Source organism: Chrysemys picta, chromosome 24 (assembly GCF_011386835.1).
Source record: "Chrysemys picta bellii isolate R12L10 chromosome 24, ASM1138683v2, whole genome shotgun sequence".
NCBI lineage: Eukaryota > Metazoa > Chordata > Testudines > Emydidae > Chrysemys > Chrysemys picta.
In genome coordinates, this window is record NC_088814.1 from 9,723,185 (window position 1) to 9,744,350 (window position 21,166).

General features: G+C 41.7%; 1 protein-coding gene and 1 long non-coding RNA gene across 15 annotated transcripts in view; one reads left to right on the plus strand and one right to left on the minus strand.

Moving 5' to 3' along the window:
• The window catches only part of LOC122172548 (uncharacterized), a 37,629-nt gene extending 30,447 nt beyond the window's left edge, over positions 1 to 7,182 (minus strand). Inside the window, exon 1 of one of the 2 annotated variants that reach the window (XR_010594749.1) lies at positions 7,068 to 7,182. This is a non-coding gene — a long non-coding RNA (uncharacterized LOC122172548). Of the gene's footprint in view, positions 1 to 3,378; positions 3,502 to 7,067 lie in introns of those variants that run through there. The other variant, XR_010594750.1, reaches the window with a different exon arrangement.
• The window catches only part of MARCHF10 (membrane associated ring-CH-type finger 10), a 67,348-nt gene that overhangs the window by 41,091 nt on the left and 5,091 nt on the right, over positions 1 to 21,166 (plus strand). For 9 of the 13 annotated variants that reach the window (XM_042844045.2, XM_042844048.2, XM_005311045.4 and 6 more), the window contains 4 exons: positions 870 to 2,262; positions 5,890 to 6,056; positions 9,250 to 9,359; positions 12,813 to 12,926. In XM_042844045.2, coding sequence (XP_042699979.2) covers positions 870 to 2,262; positions 5,890 to 6,056; positions 9,250 to 9,359; positions 12,813 to 12,926 — 1,784 coding nt within the window. Of the gene's footprint in view, positions 1 to 869; positions 2,263 to 5,889; positions 6,057 to 9,249; positions 9,360 to 12,812; positions 12,927 to 20,743; positions 20,926 to 21,166 lie in introns of those variants that run through there. The other 4 variants (XM_042844046.2, XM_065577494.1, XM_065577491.1 and 1 more) reach the window with 3 other exon arrangements.

The following is a 21,166-nucleotide window of genomic DNA, read 5'->3' on the forward strand; positions in this document are numbered from 1 at the left end:
TTCTAGGCATCCATGTTAGAAACAATTGCTATGACCACAACTGGCATTTTATGTTGCACTTAGAAACCAAGAATTAGATGGTTTCTTGGAGAACGAACTATTCTTAACTCCCTACAGGTGGGTGATCCTCTACGATACAGTCACTAATAGGCACAGAGGATTTCAGGGATATCATTCTGACCCCTTTCACCAACAGTACACATCACGTGGGAAGGAGCATTATTTGGTGGTTAGAATGGGTGACTGGGAATCTGGAGACCAAGAGTCTGTTTGCATCTCTACTGCTGATAAGCTGTGTGACTTTGGGCATGTCATTTCACCTCTGTGTATCACTTTTTCCATTTGTAAAACATGGATAATACCTACTCAATTTGTGAAGAGCTTTGAAAGCCTTGGACAGAGGTGCTGTGATGCTATTTACAAATAATTACTATAAATTTTGAACAGAAAAAAATCTAAAACATTGTGATAATTTCTGTTGATCACAAAAGGACATTTCCTTCTGGAACTACACATTGAATGCAAGTAGTAGGTGTGACAATATTTATGCTGGGAAGGAGACATGTGTTAATTGGACCTCCAGAAGTGCCAGTGCACCATTTAGCATGATTTATGAATTTCCTTTATATGGTCTTACAGGTGTCCAGATAGCAAAGTAATATTGATTTCTTGTCTGAACCCTAGAAGAGTTTATGAATAAAGTCTACTAATTGTGTTAAAGGGCACTAGAACTGCAGTTACCTATAACTAAATGTGTCATAACATCAATACCAGAACAGCAGTGGTAAGAAATAGCCACTTAGAGCATGTGTTAGGCACTAGAAACAAAAAGGATCAAATGCTGAAAGTTGATTTTGTTTTCACTGCAGATCTAGGAGTGACAAATGAAACTATGCTCATGAACAAGAAGCGATCACAAGAGAAAAGGAACGTAATCCAGTCTTCTAAGCTAAATCTCGATCGTAAAGGTCTAGACAAAGATAGCAAAATAGGAAGTGTCCTTCCACAGGATCAGCAGTCTCCAACTCTATCATCTACATCTACCTTGCAAGGAGCTCATGGTTCCTTTGTCTTAAACGAGTCACACGGTCCATCTTTTATACCCACTAAAATGGCCCCTTTGAAGTTTAGAGATGAAAACTTTTATTCTATGCTTTGCTTAAACATGGAGGAGTCCTGTGAAGAAAATGATACGAAAGATGATGATTTACTAGAGAAGGAATTCCTTTCTTTCAATCTAAATCACTCTCCTGCTCCTCTAGAGCAAATTAGGAAATTTAGTGGAACATCCTTGGCACAAGATGAACAATGTAACCCCGAAGAAGCTGGAGATGATAGAAGCATTTCATCAAGAAGAGTTGAATCTTCTCATCAACCATTAAGACAACCCAATGTCATGGACACAGCTGTTGAACAGTCTTCATTAAGGCGAAGAAACTTTAGGGACTATGGAAAGTCTTACACTCCAGATGGGAATTCTTCTGAAGGTGCTGATTGCAATGAAAATGAAACTCCATTATTTAGTTCAAGAAGCTCACGAGCTGAAAGCAGACCGGTCAGCGCACCTATTGCTGAGACTCTTAATAACATTAGCTCTATAGATAGGCCTAGCGTCAATATTTATAACAGAGAATTGCAAGACTATGAAAGCAACCAGAGGCGTTATACTGATCTCCTTACTTCTGCAAGGTCAACAGTTCATAGACCGTTATTGCATTCTGCATATAATCCTCCAAGATCATTAATACAATCTGCTCATAGAGCTGAGGTCTCAACAAATTTGAGCTCGACAACTGTATCATCTCAAGTATTGGATTTGGATGGAAGTTCAAGGTTTAATGTCCGTAGACCCTTGTCTCCTATAAGAAATAGAGATTCTTTTTCTGCTTCAGGAAGTTATGAATCTTCATCACCTATAGTCAGTACACCTGAAGATAATAGCCTACTGGATGATAGTATAGATAATGGTTTAAAGAGTACATCTGCAAATGCTGCCTTACATGATGAAGAAAACTTACTAAATTCACATAGTTCTTTTTTATCTATAGGTTCTTCCAGCCCATCTTTGTTTCAAACGAATTTCACAGCCCACCTTCACATGGCTGGCACATTACATGATCAATTACCACTTGCTTTGCTGGCAGTGTCTGATTTACAAAATCAAAGTAGTGCTATGAGCAGCATTACACCATGTGATACCACAAGTGCAAAGGAAATAAACAAACATGCAGACCCAGAGAAGCTTAAGAAACTGCAGGAGAGGTGAGAAATATGTATCATTAACTTTTTGACATGAGCAATTAGCCAAAGTTTGAGGCCCTGTGGGTTGTTTCCATTGGGAGGAGAAATTGATGATGGAGGCAGGTATCTTTGAAGAACTCCTTTTTATTTCCAAAGAACATACAAAGTCCTGTTTCCCTGAACACAGAAGGAAACAAACAACTGGCGATATTTTCTTTGCTCACAGCTCCAAGCCCATTCAGCCAGCATTCAACCTAAAAGCTCTTTCTATAGGTTTTTCTCAGGGCCATACTCTGTGCTTGTTCAGGCTGCACCTGGCTTTCTTCCTCTTCTGTGGGGTTTCTCATGCCTCTCTCTCTCTCTCTCTCTCTCTCTCTCACATATACACACACACCACTCTACTAAAACAGTTCCTGGGAAGCCCCACCTCCATCCAATTAGTTCAAATTCCCGAGCAACCTCACATGTGCTTGTGCCTGTATTTTGGGCAGCGACATGCACTTCTGTTTGGGGTGGAGACTTACTGTTCTATAAAAGGATCTGACTGTTTCTTACAGCTATCTTAAATGAAGGATGGCAGTTGCATACCCTAATTTTAATGAGACTTGGCTTAACTCGTAACAGTATAATTATACACATCCATGATTTCACAGCAACATGCAGTTCTATAGCTAAATGGAGAGCTCTGTGGAATCTCTCTGTGGAGAGCTCTGTATTTGTTTATATTAAGGTTGCTCGGTGTTTGACCTTTTGGATCCCCTTTGGTAATAAGTGGCTGGATTTTATAATCTTTGAAAATTTCCATATGGTTAAAACTCATTGCTAGCTACCTTTGTGTACACAGGTGAAGAATTAGGTGGTAACCCCTTTCCTTCCCCTCATATTGCCCATTATAGTTACAATTTTCCCTTACTCAAATGCTTGCCATTTTTCATAACTTACAATGATACTGAAGCTGCTTATGCCATCAGTTTTAGCAGGGCGTGTCTGCACGCGCACACACACACACGTGCCCCACTAGTAAAAATGGCAGTACTTCTCGTTGTTTCCATGGAACACAGGCTGTGGAAGATAACCGCCATTTTACTACAGCAAAACATAGATTGCATCCTGATGGTTCTGACACACGACACTTACCTTGTGACAAGCCTGAATATTTGCTAACGTTGCTGAGGTTGTAATTAAGGTTTGTGCAATACGGTGAAGGAGATGAATGTGTTCTTTGCAGTATGTTTCTTTATCAGTTGAAGGCAGAAGTAAATTCCTTTGGATGATCTGGAGTCTGTCACGGTCAGTGGAAGTGTGCTGGGTGGGCATTAGGATATAGTTAAGAGGTGGCTCAGCTTATTATTTTCTTGCTTTTTAGGGTATCATAGCCCTCCTTAATCTCTTTTAGACCAAGTTTTTGGTTATGCAAGGAATATAGATAAAAAGAAGACATCCATACAGATGCTAAGGAAGTTAAGAGGATTGTCTGTTCTAAAAACTTGTTAGCTGACCCAGTTTCTTCACTTTCTTCCCTAAAAACTGTAATTTCCTTGACTGAAAAGACTTTCTGATAAAGGCGTATTGGTCAGCTCCGGGTTTCCTGCTGCTGACTAATCAGCAAGCTGCTCTTTTTCTCAAGCAGTTGTTTCAACAATTAAGAACAAAGATGTTTTCATGAAAATGTGCCTTTCCATCCCCATCTCTTCACTCCCCCGGAACATAAACCAACTGGCCACATATTCAGTTTTGGCACTTAAGAGAAGTGACATAGCTCTGAGTCATACAGTAGTACCAGAATGTAAACTGGACCCTTAAAAGAACAAAGATGCTTTATTTCAAAAGGGGTTAACCCTTAGAATACCACAGACATGCAAACCTTATGTATGCTGCACTGAAAAATGATTATAGAGGAATAAACTCATCTCCTCCTCTCTACCCCCATCTCCAACAACAGCTCTGGGTCATTCTCAGTCCCAGGGCCGGCGCTTCCATTTAGGCGACCTAAGCAGTCACCTAGGGCACCAGGGGTTTTTTTTGGGGTGGGGGGGGAGTGGCATTTTGCCGGCCTCGGCGGTAATTCGGCGGCGGGGGGGGGGGGGGGGGGTCTTCAGCGCGCCGGGTCTTCGGCGGTAATTCTGCAGCGGGTCCTTCACTCGCTCCAGGACCTGCCGCCGAAGTGCCCCAAAGACCGGGAGTGCGGAAGGACCCCCCCGCCGCAGAATTGCCGACAACGACCGGGAGCACGGAAGGACCCCCGCCTAGGGCGCCAAAAACCCTGGCGCCGCTCCTGCTCAGTCCCCTACCCCCTTTCTTTCCTTACTCCAGCCCAACATGTCCACTTCTTCCCACTCCCGCATCCCCTTTCCAGAAAACCGCACCCACCAACTCTAGGCTGTAACAGACTCTGGCTTTTTCACCCACTTCCTCACAGCTACTGGCCCCACATAGCTGCACTGCCACTTTCATGCGCCCGCTTGACTTCCTAATACCATCTGCTGTCCCCCAGCAAGCTCTTAGCCCTGGGGATTGCTAGAAAACTAGCAGCAGAGGGAGATGAGTCATGTTGGAAGGGCAGGCTAGGAAGGAAGTGGGAGTCCTGGGGATAGAAGCTTCTCCTATTGTCTCAATCTGTCCAATCTCCAATCAGCCTGTCCTGAATAAAGATCCCTGACACAGATCCTCTATATGCATCCGAAGAAGTGGGCTGTAGTCCACGAAAGCTTATGCTCTAATAAATTTGTTAGTCTCTAAGGTGCCACAAGTACTCCTGTTCTTCTTTTTACAGATCCTCTAGATACTCTACAAGTATCTAGGAAATAGCCCATTGCCAAGTGATGTATACTTGGGGACTGTCCAGTTTTCTAAAGATATACAGCATTTTAGACACCTCTATATAACTCTATAGGGTCTCATGTTTTCTCACCATAAAAGGAAAGCAGAGGTATTTTTTGAGTTGCTTTTTCACCTTCAGAAAATTTGTTTATGATGAGTTTGCCAAGTTTAACTAAAATCAATCCAGTTCTCAGTTGTTTTGTTGTTTAGAATTATAGTCCTTGAACATGAATCCTTTCTGGTCATTTTGATGCATGCAAGAAGTGTTGATTGTAGTTTAGTTTAAAAAAAAAAGTTCACATTTTTCTCCATTTGTTTGTAATTGGAGAGTCATTAAAATGTCCTCTCATCCCTATACACTGTTTTAACTTCTAGTTAAAATATATTTCCCCTTTAAAAAAAAATTTACATTCCATTTATTTCCTTGATGTCAGCACAGCTTTGCAAATAAGGCAGTACACATTAGCTACCACACCCTAACTGGTTCTGCAGGGGTTGAGTGTAAAACATTGTGGGTTATTGTATAAAAACAATGGTAATTTCTGAGCTGTACACTGTCAATCATGGATTCAAAAATTAAAAAACCCCTAAGGATTTAGAAACCACAAGATTCTCCCCCGCCCCTCGTACACCTTGTTTGACAGTGAATAGTACTTGCAACTCATTGGATATTATTTGTTCAGATCACTGACATGTACTGAAAGATGTTTAGGGAAGCCTCTTTAACCCCCCGTCCAAAACATGTTAATTAAAATATAAATTGAATCTAATGTTGGACTGTAGAGTTTGGTGAAAGAACACTTCTGATTTGTTTTATTGTGTATTTAGTTTACTGGCAGAAGACTCAGAAGAGGAAGGAGACCAATGTCGGATATGTCAGATTGCTGGGGGCTCTTTAACCAATCCACTGGTAGAACCATGTGGGTGCGTAGGAACCCTACAGTTTGTTCATCAGGAGTGTCTAAAAACGTGGCTGAAAGCTAAGATAAAATCAGGTAGGAATGTGAGAGGAGAGTACAACAAGTGCAACAGCATGTCACTAATTTAAGAAACCTCATCATATGAGGGCCAAATTCACCTTTGGAATCACTCCCTGACATAAGTGGAGCTATACCAGGTGATAGCAGTGGAGTTACACCAGGGATAAATTTATCCCATAAGTTTGTCAACATTTTAATCTTTTTCCACAATGCAAAAATTAGGTCAAATAACTGCAAATATTTCATGGCCTTGCTTAGACTCCTGGCCATTAAATCAACAGATGAGCACAACTAAAATTCTAAATTTCCAGAGTTTACCATTTAAAATAAGCCAAAATATATATCAAACGCTGAGGGATTTACACATTACCAGCGGTATCATGTGAACATCAAATTTGTAGGATCCATAAACTTCACAGGTAAGACTAATTAATGGGGAGGAAAGGGAGCATGTTGAATGACAAATCCATAAAGCGAGATAAACTTTTTTTTTTTTTTAATATTGAAATAGGGGGAGAAGGAACCTGCATAGGATGAATTTTAGTGCTTATGAAAGTAACTGATCGCTAGAGAAAGGTACACTGACAATTATTGCTATGCAAGCTTCCCTTATCTTCATCCCCCAACTTGGTCAATACACACTAATACTAAATTGAAACAGTCCAGGTATTGTATTTCCATTCTTGTCCTGAATGAAGATCAACAACGTTATTGTGCTATAAATGTGAATTGCAAAGCAGGGTTTTGCAAAGTTTTCCATAATATGGACCATATTTTAATACAAAGCTTGTCCTGTAAACCACTCCCCCTTACATGTGAAATCACACGTCAATTAAGCCATTGCTTGCATGGAAAAGGAATATTGAGCATACATTTGTGTGTTTTAGCTGTCTATTAGTGCAATTTAGCAGCTAGCAATGAAGGAGAGGAGTCAGTGTCATCTAAGAGTCACAGAAACAGGTCTCAGCCTCCAGAGATAACAATAAGCAAGTTTATCACTTAATTCCATATATTGTGAGAACTTACTGTTTAGATTTGTATCAAAAATTCTTTTCTTAGATTCAAGAAGACAGGAGCCCACACCAACCTTGTTTTACTCTTCACCAGCAGAGGCTGTAGCAGTTAAATGCAGATTCTTAATCCTTATTCAAATTCCTGACTGAGCCCAGTATCCGGGGAGTTAGCTACTTCCCTAGCTCCTGCCCTGGGTTCAGGGAGAGTTCAGCCAGGCAGCTTGGGAGCCGGAGTGAGAAAGAACACTAGCAAGGGGAGGGAGAGTTGGGATGGTATACTGGAAATTCATTTGGTATTTGACTAGTTATGTGTTTGGATGGGCAAAAATGGGACTTCTGGTCAGCAAAGGATTTTTTTTTAGGTGTCTGGCTTTAGGGTGAGGCCCTGATCTGAGTATCTGTAATAACCTTAGATTTCTTGGGTATTGAAAATAAAGTTTATAGAAGGCCACATGCTTTTAAACAATACTAACCACATATTAAATATAATACAGTGGGCCCCAAAGCAACTGGAACCCATTGTTCTATCTTAGAGTTTTATACAGGCACCCGCCACCACAATATCTGACTGCCTTCCACAAAAAAATCAATGGCAATAGCAAAGTCCCAAGAGGATTTCATGGAGACTCTAGTATTTCTTCCATTTGGGGGTGAAAATCTACTTGAGGTTTTTTTGTTGTTTTTTTTAAACACGGATTTTATTAATTTCCTCCTCTTTATTGAGGTGTGTCTCAGTGTCATTTTTATGGTGGAAAGCAACTGGAGACAATTGTTCCCTTCTTTGATGATGTGGGAGGGCAGGAAAGACATCCAGTGAAAATACTAGGCAGCACACTGGACCTTTATTTGGTTGGTATTGATGAGGCCTTGAGTGTAGAGACTTGGTGTGGATGCTATTGTTATATTTTACTTGATACTTGGGTGGAATTTTCCTGCACCTTTTCTCTTTTTCACCACTATCCCCACCAGTTCAGTGAATGAAATTCTGTTTCAGAACGTATAGGTCTCACTATGTCGTCAAAGAGAGAATAGCCAGAGAGTCCAGTCTCGTTTCCACTGCAGTCAGTGGCAAAATTCCTGCAGACTTCAGTGGGAAGGAGCCCAAAATATTTAAAACAAATACAAATAGAAGTGTGTTACTGGTTATCTGGAGTTGTTGTTTTTCAAATGTGGTTCCTGGACTACAAGCAGACTTCTAGTGTTTTGTGGAATTAAGGACCTGGAGAAGCAAGCGGTGGGTGTTGATAAGAGAGAGGGCTCGATACGAAGACTTCTCTCATGAAATGGCCTGCCAGAAAGAAAACTGACCCTCTGAGTTAGATCTTACTCACCATTTTCAACTCCGCTTTTTGACTCTTCAACTTGCAAGGGGAAAAAAACAAAATCTATCTTGGACTCTGTTATTGGTTATTTTTCTACAGTATAACAATACATACATTTATAGGTAACAAGCAAGAGAAAAGAGTATTTCACATCATACTGTCAGTCTTGAGTGAGTTGGTCCCTAAGGGCCAGGCCCATATAGTTAGGGCCAGATTTTCAGAAAAGCTGAGTTTCCATTTAGGCACTGGACTAAAAAGCCAGATTTCCGAAAGATCTCAACACACTGGGTGCATGTTGGTGACTGAACTCTTTTGAAAGTCTGGCCATAAGTGTCACAATGGGAGTGGAGGACTTTTGAGAATCTGGCTTTCATTTAGGAACCTAAATGGGAACTGAACTGATCAGAAAATCTGGTCCCAGTTGTGGGTGCTGAGGCCTTGGAAATCTGGCCCTGAAATGTTGTGAAAATCTGGCCCTGAATGGCCACTTACATTACTTGAACTTACATTTGTTTCAAACAAATGAACATATAAATATTACTTTTCTATGTCAAATAAACCATATTGATCAAGGTATGCATCTCATAACTCCTGCATTTGTGACCCATATCTGTTACAGTTTTGTAAATGGTTATACATCACATGGAGTGTAATAGACAATACAGCTAGTATTTAAAACCATTATACAAAGCTCACATAAGACTGGGTATGATTAGAATAGAGTTCAATGGAATTTAGATTCAAAGCTAGCAATTGAGTAAAAAAATGGCTTAAAAATAAAGGTTCCATATAGTAGTGATTTTGTAATATACGGAGCCTCTGTGCTCAATATGGACTTACAAGTTCAGTATTTAATTCCTCATTTAATTTCAGGTGCTGAGCTGGGGGCAGTGAAAACCTGTGAACTGTGTAAGCAGAGCCTGATAGCTGATCTGGATGATTTTGATGTGAATGACTATTACAGAAATCACCAACAGTCTCGGGTAAGAAACGGACTCTTTCCAAATAAAGGCCTGTAATCCTATTTTGCTACTGCTGGCTTGCAGTACTCTGTGCGTGTAATGATCTGCCATCGTGCACTGAAGCCAGCTAAACTGCAAGGAAGAGATATGCTTCTTTACCCCGATTTAAAGAAATGTAAAAAAGCCCCTGAGTAATAAGAGTCAGAGAATAATAATCACAGTTCATTTCACAAAACTGCCCAGTATCATGAGGCTTTGAGTGAAGGAAGTTTGTAATTACCTTTGGAGATGGGGAATAACATTCTTGTTTGCTAGGTAGAGATGACATTGCAATGTGCAAGCCTCTTGAGGGGGAGACTAGCCAAGGTTAGTTGTCCTCTGCAGCATCTTACAATTTAAAAAATACACAGACAAACAGAAGATTCAGGTGGATTTTTTATTTTCAAGGAATTGAACATCATTCCATTATTAATATTAAAGTGTTATTTGTGAAACAAGTTAAATAAATTTATTTTAAACAGAAAAATGCAGGGGTAAGATAGAGAGATATTGAGAGCTGTAAGAAAACAAACCTAGCATCATAATAGTGATGGGAGGATTAGCTCAGTGGTTTGAGCTTTGGCCTGCTAAACCCAGGGTTGAGAGTTCAATCCTTGAGGGGGCCACTTAGGGATCTGGGGCAAAATTGGTCCTGCTAGTGAAGGCAGGGGGCTGGACTCCATGACCTTTCGGGGTCCCTTCCAGCTCTATGAGATAGGTATATCTCCATATATTATATAATAGATTTAGTATTTTTTAGCTTTATGCCTGCCAAAGAGTAGCTTAATTTTCCAGAAAATAAATATTCCAAGCATGGAGTGCTAATACTTTACTATAAGATGGTGATGGGGTCAGCTTGTTCAGAAACAAGATAAATGTTGTTCATAAAGGGAGACAGGAATGACAGGGTAGGTCATGCTGGTGGGGGAGTGGCAAAATGTGAAAGAGAGCATATTGTCAAATAGCAGGGTCTCTACACTCTGGAATAATCACACTGAACCATAAACAGACTAAAGTGATAAGCACACATACCCCTTTTCAAACTTTAGAGTGTTTTACAGAATTACAGGCTGTACCTATATTGGGTACAGTTTGATGATTCAACACATCAAATTCACACATTTAAGGACATACTGCAAAGCTCATCTCTTTTCCTAGGCATTTGAAAATGGGTGGAATTGTAAGGATGAGTAATTGTTGGAGAGATATGGGGAATTAAGGTAATGGGAGGTCTTGCTTGCTGGTTGTGATTTCTATCTGTTTGTACTGATGCACTTTTAAGTATTATTTGTGATGTATTCTAGTTATGCCAAAAGCACCTAAAGCATATGGATAGATATGCTATTTAGCATTTATAGAAATCTAAATAAATACTGCAGTGTGCCAGAGTTTTTCCCACTGATTCGTAGAAGATAGCCACTTCTACCAGATTGTGTTTCTCAAATTATTTGCAGTAAACAATGTATATTTCCCCATCTGCATCGCTCTAGGCCTTATTTAGTTATAAAAAAGTAAATGATTTCCCAGCATGCTTTGATAGAAGTGATACCACCAAACTATTTTCTAGCTGATTGATTTGCCATTGTGCTGTAAAATGTATATGAATATAAAGGTTCACTTAGAAAGAGATTGTCTGTAGATACCCATTGAAAGCGCAGAGGAGAACATCATGGCTTGGAATATAATTCCCTGTCTGAATGGAACCAAAAAAACACAAACAAGCAAAAACACCATAAGTGCCAATGAAAATACAGCTTCCAAAAACGATTTGAGGAGATTTTGTAAGTGCTAAGCCATGCAGATGAAGGCTGTAGTTTCAGGAAGGCTGTAGTTTCCAGATCAATGACCATCTCTTAGGATTATTACACTGGTAGCACTGACAGAGGATGCTGTTGAAAAAGTTTGACCAAGTGACTTGCTCAAGTTCAGAGAAGCAGTTAGAATTGATGAGTACCTGTCTCCTGGTTCTGTGCTTCGGCTATGCCTCTCAGGGACTACTGTACCTGAATGCTTCATTTTTAAGCCAATGTTCTTAATCAAGAACATGCTGCTTAGAACCGCACTATTATTAGTAACTTCAAGGGTTCGTTTAGTATTCAGTGTGCACCATTAAAAAAATTATCACTTTTTTTTTTTTTAAATCTCTGCTTCAACAGTGAAATGTAACTACTTCTGGGCTGGAAAGATGGCTGTCATTCTGAGCTAGCAATATGATACAGTGTATTTGGAGGGGAAATTGTTATAATTGTTAATTTCAGTGATTCTTTTCACCAGTGGCAGGTTGATGCACTAATTACATAGAATAAAACGTAAACAAAAAAATAGTCAAAAGCCAGGCAAAATAATTCTTACATTTTGTTCTGCCGATTGATTAGATTCACAATTAATAACATTCAGCTACAGAGGGGGAATTTGGGAAGGCAGAATTAATTACCTACCCAGAGTGCTCCCAAGACACTGGGTTTTCAGCACCCCTATGATTGCTACAAGTGCTGTGAGATCTTTAATGCCCACAAATGGTCAGGATTTCAAATTTCCATCATATCAGAAAGCTGAAACATCCAGCAGCATAGCAAACTCCACTCCATGATATAGCATTGAAAGGGAAGAGTGCCACATGCTAACTCTCCACACTCATGGTTTTCCCTGGAGAGCTTCCATCTAATTATGGAAAGGCCCACTCCTCATTTGCATGTTAGATCTGATGATCTGTATTGTATTTGATATGTGCCAAAATATACAGCAGTTTAAGATGGCATAGCTTCATCTTTTTGTTAATTATTAGCTGAGATTTGTCATTACTTGTGCCAAGAAGTTAACTTATATTTGTTTTCTTCCTGTTTAGTGCTGTATGGAACCCAACTGATTTTCTCCTCTTTAATTTCCTTCTTATAAGATCCCAGGTTACATTCTAGATTAAATTCTATGGTCTGTTTTATGCCAGAGATCAGACTAGATGAGCATAATGGACCCTTCTGATCTTAGCCCCCGCACTCCCCAAGCCCCTCACGAATTTACCAATCCAGAGGTGAGCCTTAGACAGGACTCTCTTTAGAGTCTTTTGCTCCTTTAATTGCTTGCCAAAGATCAGTGTTGAATCTCTCATCAACCCTATGTCCTTAGTATGTTGTGTTTTAGGAATGCTGGCAGTCCCTGCTGGCCCTGCAGTCTGATAGCTTCCTGATCCAGTCTAAACCAGATCACTCATATGTCAGTGCAGAGACCTTATGCTAGGCTATTGTGTGTGATAGTCACTACTCACAGTAATTAAGAAATTAAATACAGGCCACAAAGATAGTTCAGACTTAATAAGTGAGTTTGGTAGGTAATATAGCCTCTGGCTGAAGTAACTGAGTACTGGTTCTAGTCCTTCAGGTCTTTAGAAACCAGCGTTACAGTAACAGTAAATAAATTGGCTTTCTTCTCTGCACACAGGCACAAAGTGAGCTAATGAATTCAGGTCTCTACCTTGTGCTGCTCCTTCACCTTTATGAACAGAGGTTTGCAGAACTCATGCGACTAAACTACAATCAAGCCAGTAGAGACAGGGTAAGAGGAGTGAAAATGATAGTGCTTCAAATCACACACCACTCCTCATTTTTTACTTACATGGCTCCTTATCCAGCTAATGATGCCGCCCTAGTTGTAAAGCCCACAGAAGCTCTGCAATCCACTTAGAATCTATGGCAGTCTTCCTTTTTCAAAATCAGCCACATGAAGTTTTATTAAGCAACCTAAGCCTTCCTCAGAGGTACAAGCTACAATCCTGCCTAACATTATCCCAGGGCAGGATGGGTATTTCCCCCACTGATTACCAACTATTTACACATGCTCCATACCCTGTGTGGCAGCTCCACAAGATACAACTGTGCAATGGGGGGGAGGGGGTTTCTTATGTGTTTCCCTTGCTTACCAGCCACAGTAGAAGAAAAGTTTTCCAAAAAAAAAATATATATATATTCTGGGATTAACTATGTGCATGTGGAAATGCAGCCTGAACCACTAAAGAATGAGAATCCCAAACACCTTGTCTACAGAGCAGAGTTGTGCCCTTGTAATTTGTATCAGTGCATTGTATCCACAATCTGGCTAATCTGGTTAACATAAACCTATTTACAATGATCTCCCACAGAATTCCCTCTAGCTGTTTCAGTACCGGTGCATTCCCAGAGTTCCCCACCCAGATCCCTGAAATGGGGTTTGTGGAAGCAGATCTCCCCAGTTAGAGAGCTGCTATACCAAGTTTTTTGAATTGTGGCCTATATAAATAACATGATTCAGTGTGTAAGATAGCAGATATCTAAAACTGAATAACAGCAGTATTACATTAAAAGCGTCTTTACTTTTTTTAAATAAAATAAATCTTGAGTCTGTTGTATTGCACCCTGTGAACAGAAAACTTTTATGCATAAAATTACAGTCAGAAGCACTGGAGATATTGCATAGGGTAAGTGCAAGAAGAGTTGTAGGAGCCTTATAAAAGCATGCTGGGAGACATGCCAAATGCAGTGGTGCAGCTGCCACACCAGTGATTTCTACCAGCACTACCACTGCGATGGTCAAGAGTGACTTGATGCAGGTTGCAACAGTGGCAAGCCATACTTTGAACAAACGCAATTGCACAAGTACTGGCAACAACTGTGCACCATTAAAAGCACTTTTGAATGTGGATCCAACTGGCCTAATTCTCAGTTACCACATGCCTGCAGCTGAGGCACGGTTAAGGTGGCTCAGGTCTACTCTAGTTTTCACTCTGCTTCACATGGCCACATATGGGCCCTGAGAAGAAAGGAACAACTGAAGGTCAGGATTTGCAAAAGTGTTTATGTGGTTTAGGAGAACAAGTCTCAGCGACTTTCAATGGGACTTGTGTTCAAAGTCACATAGGTACATTTGAAAATCCCACTGATAGTGCAGTGCATGCTAACCATGCCTCCGATCCAATCCCTGATCCAAGGGCTAGGAACAGGGTCATTTTAAGGCCCTCATATCAGTGCTACACCATCCAATCACGCCCCAGTGCAACTGGTATACTCTGGGGGCTCGTTCCACCCAATTTAAGGCTGCTTTTTGGTGCCAACGTAGTATAAGGGGGTCTTTAATGTGACTGAGAATCAGGACTAAGCTCTGTTTCAAGCATATACACAAGACTTCAGGACGGTTCAGAATGCATCCGATGGTGGCACCTGGTATCATATTTCACAATAAAAAATTGACATGATGCAGCTTGTTGGCATCATGGACATATTTCAGAGCAAGACATATTTCTGTTCTCTTAGAGCACTTCTTATGAGTTGCAAAGCTGCCACAGAGGCTTTTCATTCAATTGGCAGGAAAAGTCCATCTGGAGTTGAAACTGCTCTGTACCTTGTGGAGCTCTTTGGAATGACATTTTTATTTTTTTAATTCACAGAACACTGCTTCATTGGAGTGTTATAAATATAGTTGAGCTGGTCTGAAAAGGTCACATATATTGATCCAGTGGCTTTGGGTGCTTGTAGCTAATCTGTGGTCTCTCCTTGATACTGATGGGAACTGAGGCTTTCAATCCTGACTGTCTGGAAGCTGGAAAGGATTTTAATTAGAACATGACCTATGGGATATTGGATTCTCTTGATACTCACTATGTTTTGAAAAGCTGACTATAAAATAATCCAGACTTTGCTTTTAGTACAACAGTCCTCGTTACATCGTTATTGGCCTGATGTGTTTATCTTTACAATTAGTAGTTTTTCAGCCTCTTTATACCTCTTAAGTTTCCAAGGCCCATATCATACAATTAATTAAGACTGAGTATTTGTCATAGAAAAAATTGGAAAACTCACAACTTTGTCATGGCAAAAAATGCAAAAAGTCACAATTTTAGCTGGAACAAACCAGTCAAACCCTACCTATTTTTAAATATCATGCATTTTAAAAATTTTAAAAAGCTTATGAATTGGGGCAAAGAGAGGCCCAACCTTTTCAAAGGTGGCCTCTGATTTTGGGTACCTATTTTTGGTAGCTCATTTTGAAACACCTTATTTTGATTTTCAGAGATGTTGAACACCCACAGACGCAGCTGAAGTCAATAGTAACTCAGCACATCTGAAAGTCAAGCAGAGGGTGTCTCATGTTGACCACTGAAAAACAGAGGCACCCAAAATCAGAAGCCACATTTGAAAACTTGAGCCTAAGTGACCAGTGCAAGATCACCTACATAGCGAGCTAGTGAGAGAAGTAGGAATAGAACCCAAGTGTCAGTAAGATCCCTGTTCTTACCACTGGGCAAACTTGTCCGACATGGGACAAATACTACAAGATGAGGGACAAAAAAGCTACTACGGGAAGCTTAAAAATAATTTTATTTCTTTAACATAAATAATATTTTCCGTAACCTTGTGATTCAGTATTTTAGGTTACACTTCACAGCATTTTCAATGTAAAACAATACACCATTGCTGTAGTGAGAGGTTACAGATAGTCTTGTCATCAAAGCCGGTTATAAAACAGTATATCAGCAACAGGCAAACATGAAGAACCTTTAACAAAAACACTTCAAACAGAAAACCGAACTAAGATTTAGATCCAGGGCTTTTGTTCAATGAAGCTCAGGATATTAGTCACTGGCTAATAATGAGTATAGTGTGATACAGTGAGTCATCTAGTTTCACTTCAAAAATATGTGCCTTCTCAGACATGATTCAGCACTTCTTATATAAATATATTACAGCAATAAAAGAGAGAACAACCAACAAGGGTAGCCAGGAGGTAAATGTGAGACTATAAATGAGAGACAATTGAGAAATACTCTACGTCCGTTTTGAGCACTTGCTAACTGCACACTCCTGCCATTGGGCTTCCCGTGTTGTTTAACCTTCCCTTCCACAGAGCTACACATTACAGCTATTTGCGTGGGACATAGCCAGTGAAGAATATTTATCTCTGGGGGAGAGATATTTTTTTTGTGCTTCTATAGAAATTGTTCCCCCCACCCACCCCCCCGACAGAGTCACTCCCAATGAACTCTCTCTCTCCCCAATGCTTAGTCAGACAGTCGGCCATAGAGATAGTTCGCCATTTGATCCGTTCCTGCGCAACCGCAAAGGCTTGACGGCCTGAGAGTACAACATCAGAACAGACTTGATGAACCCATGTAATAGGGGGTCTGTCTCTGGGCCGCCTCCACCCCTCAGTTGGTGGAATTTTATCCTGGATATTACAAGCCACCCGGAGAACGGTGTTTGCTGGAACATCTTGTGGTATTCTTGCGACACGCCCAAAAAGCGTAAGGCACCGCCTCCGGACAATGGCCCCAGTAGTCTGTAGACCTGAACGACCATAAACATCTGCATTACAGATGAAGTCATTCCACTTGATGCCCAATATACGACGTTGACATTTTGTGTGGAAAGCCTCCAGCTTTGTCCAGTCTGCGTGGCGTAGTGTCCATGTTTCACAGCCATACAACAGTCTGGGAAGGATACAGCTCAAATAAATCCTGAACTTGGTGCTCATACTAAGATGATGTTGATTCCATATCTGTTGTAAACAGCACATGGCAGATGCTGCAATGCCAATCCGATGGAGAACCTCCGTGTGAGAATTGGAGGAGCTGGTAAGTATAGAACCCAGATAGCAAAAGCTGGAAGCTGATTTGACGGTTTCGTTGTTCAATGAGAATGGAGTCTCAGGTGGACCTGGTCCTAGATTTTGCAGTTTTGTGTTTGACCATGAAACATGGAGACCAATTTTAGCTGACTCCTATGCTGGAGTGCCTCACAAAACCTGTCGGGGCTCTGTACTAAACGATCATCATCATCAACGTAGTCAAGGTCTGTTGGTGATCTCTCACTCACCTCAATGCCTATGGACCTGACGGAATGCTATATTATGAAATCCATTGCCTGACAAAAGAGTGCGGGACCAGAACGCTACCCTGCCTACCACCAGATACTGATTTAAAAGGCGCTGACCTCCGGTTCAACAGACGAACATGGGCTGTGGTTCCATTATGAAGCTCTCTAATCAAGTCCAGCAGAGTGGTAAGACACCTATGCCCTTCAAGCCCTTCCATAACGCAACACAGTCTACTGAATTAAATGCAGCCTTAAGATCAACATACGCTACGTGCAGGGGCTTCCTGAAATCACGATGTATCTCTGACAAGAGAAGGGCCAAAATGGCATCTAACGTGGACCTGTTCCTCGTAAAGCCTGACTGTTGGGGGTGACACTTCCGATGTAGCAAAGGCTCCAGGCATGCCCGTAAAACATGCGCAAACACCTTTCCTGGAACGGAGAGCAAGGTGATCGGCCTGTAGCATGGGCAGCAGGTAAGGGAGGCTGGGGGAGGCAGTGCCTCCCCAAACAGCCAGGCGTGGCCCAACCCACACTCTGCCCCCAAGGTCCTGCTTTGGTGGTGCTTCTAGGCTCCAGGGGGCGCTCGGGGGGGGGGGCGGCTTTGGGCACTAGCCAGCCTGGGCAGAGGCAACCGCAGTGGTAGGGGCTCTGAGTTCCGGGGCATGCGGAAGGGGCGTGGCCTCGGATGGAAGGGGCGGGGCCGGGGGCTAGCCTCTGCTAGCCAGCGGTTCACACACCGCCCATGGCCTGTAGCTCTTACATTCACTGCGTGGTCCCTTGCCCTTATAGAGTGAGATCACAATACCGTCCTTCCAGGCGGTTGGCAGGGTTACAGTTCTCCACACCAGATGAAAGATGGCCAGTAGCGATTCTGCTACAGGATCAATAGCACATTTTAGCAGCTCTGAGGGAATGCCATCAGCACCAGCTGCACGTTCATTTTTCAGTTTAGCAATGGCACACTTCACTTCATCCAGTGTTGGTGCATCAGTACAAATGTCTAGATCCGAAACTGCAGTGACTGCCAGATGATCCAGCTTTGAACAAGTGGCAGCTGGAGGATGGTTCAGAACACTGTGATAATGTTTCACCCAGCGTGAGAGAATGTCATCATCCGATTTACATGGATGGCCTTGGCTGTCGTTCAGGATGCCATTTGTAGTGACTACCTCTTGACCACGTAGGTTGCAAATGGCACGGAATGCTGGCTTCAAGTCACCCCTGGCTAAGCCAAATTCAACATCATCATAGCCAATCGTCTGCTCAGCAGATTGGTTGAGGGTAGAAGTGAACAGAGACCAGGCAACCTCCACGTCATCTGGCAGATTAGCTAGAGCTGAGAATCTGTTGCTGACATCAATACAAAACCTGTTGGCTAAATCTGGCACATGGAGTGCGTCGATGTAAAACTGCTTCATCACTGCAGGGAGCTTACTTGCTCATTGGAGCATCAACACCATGCGGGCGACCACTAGAAGTTGATCTGTGTTCGCCACGCATTCCGCAACATGATATACTCTACAGGAGGTAAAGAGACACTTGTGTGTAATGATGTGGTCCAACTCCTTCTGAGTGACGCCACCATGAGAGATGCATGACATCTGCTGTATGCGTTGTTGCTTGAACCATGGCCCAAGAATGGAATGTGAGCACAGAATGTGAGCAAGTGGCGAGAGTTATCATTGGATGTGCCTGAACCATAATGACCAATCACCTGTTCAAACCCAGTTTGCAGGGAGCCAGTAACTGCATTTAGGTCACACAGGATCACGAGATTATCATTTGGAGGGACTGTGCATACTAGATGTTCCAACTGATCATAGAAATGATCTTTAACGGAGTCAACAGATTCCTCTGTTGGCGCATAGACTACTGTGACAGTGAGGTAATGGTGCCGCTGTTTAAGAAGTGCAGTAAGTAAACGAGGAGACACAGGTGTCCAGGTTGTCAGGAAGGACTCGGCCTCACCTCGCAGTAGTAGTGCTACCCCATATAGATGGTTGGGGCTGCTAAAATACAGAAGTAAAGAATCTTCCAGCTCGTGACGTCCGTGATCTATCAGCCTTGCTTCTGTTAGTCCTGCGATTGATATACCACGACAGTCCATTTCGTGTGAGACAGCAACCTGATGACCATGCCTGTGAAGAGTTGCAACATTCCAAGTTGCAATTTTGGTGGACCGTTGGCGATCCTAGATACAATTGGATGCATTGTCACAATGTACTGCAGCCATGCCTGCCGACAGAGGACACGTGTCCCCAGGGGGGCTTTGGCACAAACCCGTCATGTTTGCACCGAGGGGAGACAGCACCGACAAGGCATCTGAAAGTAAGGCAGGGGCTTTAACCCTGGTGCTGAGTACTAGGTTATTCATGGTAAAAAAAAAAAAAAAAAAAAAAGCGAATGATTATCTTGGGAAATACTTCGTCCCCCTAGGATGAGACGGAGGCGCAGTAACGCAATCCTTTTCCTGGTCTACCAGTACTGGCTTCACGCTGTGCGACAACAGTCATTGAGTCTTTCTCAGCGATCTCCTTCACCTCGGGTAGCTAGGTGCAGCTGCTGCCCTGTATCTTCGCCGCCTGTGTTAGCCATTATTTTCAGGGTTCACGTTGAATCTGTCCACCTTGCATAATGCCCAAGGCAATATTTCAGACAAGCCTTCATCACCGATGGCATAGCTCCAGCGAGCAATCCCCTACTTCAGATGTTACGGCCCCTCCACCACGATGAGGTACAGGTCGGACTGTTCCCCTGTGCTCCTCTGCTTTAGGTGACATCTTGCCATGAAGTAACAAAAGCTCCCCTGCTGAAATAACTATGCAGGTTGTCACAGTAACTGGCTAAGGCTTTGCCTCTTTACCTCTTTTAAAATCTTTTCACTTCTGATTAGTCCTGGAGGTGAAAGTTATCAAACCAACTTGTAGGGTTACAGACTTGTAACCCTATGCAGTAACATGATGTGTCACTGCTTGGTTTGGTTCTGTCCTCACTGCTTCTTACAACATAAGGAATGCTAATGTAAAAGCACCAAATCCAAAGTTTCCTACATGAAGAAAAATAACATTGATACAAAAAAAAAAAGTCCCAAACTAAGTTGCAACCTTATATCTTATTAATATTATCAATACTGACAAACTCAAATGCTGATCCTGGGATGAACTGCTTCAAAGAAACGAGTCTTTAGCTATGTCTAATAACAAACCAGGTAGAGGTTGTGACGGTTTATAACAGTCACCGGGAAGCAGGAGATTGGACTAGATGACCTCCTGAGGTCTCTTCCAACCCTGACATTCTATGATTCTATAACAAGTCATTGTAACATTAAGAATAATCCTTCATTTTTTGTATCTTAAGTGTTAACAGTGCTGTGATTTCCTAACTTATCATAGTTTTTAACAATTTCCATGCCTTCTTAAAGTGTTTTCAAGATATTTCCATAGCAGTCTCTAGGTATATTAAATTGTATGTCCGATCAGTGTTAATGTGGAGAATTTTTATTAATCCTTGTCTCCTTTCTCATAGCTCTCAAGACAGCCTAGAGCAGAAGAAAATGAAAGTAGGTTTTTGGAGTTCAGAATCACTTCAGAGATTCTTGCTTATTAGTTCTCATTAAACATGCTAACCCTCAGATAGTGGCAGGAAGTACTAAGACCCATACAGATGTAGAAGTTAACAAACCAGAAAAAACAATTTCTGGAATTTCAAGTTGCACAAAATAGTCAGGAAGATTTGTATCACACCAATGTATACGAATTTTTAATTGAAGGTCATTACAAAAGCAATAAGGAGAGAAAATAAAGAAGGAAAAGCTAATGTTTTGGCAGAAAACTTCCATTCGGGGTGTGTGTGTGTGTGTGTGTGTGTGTGTGTGTGTGTGTGTGTTCTACAATAAGATTTTATGCTGCATTTATGAGCTATTTTTAGAACACCCAGAAGAACGATTGG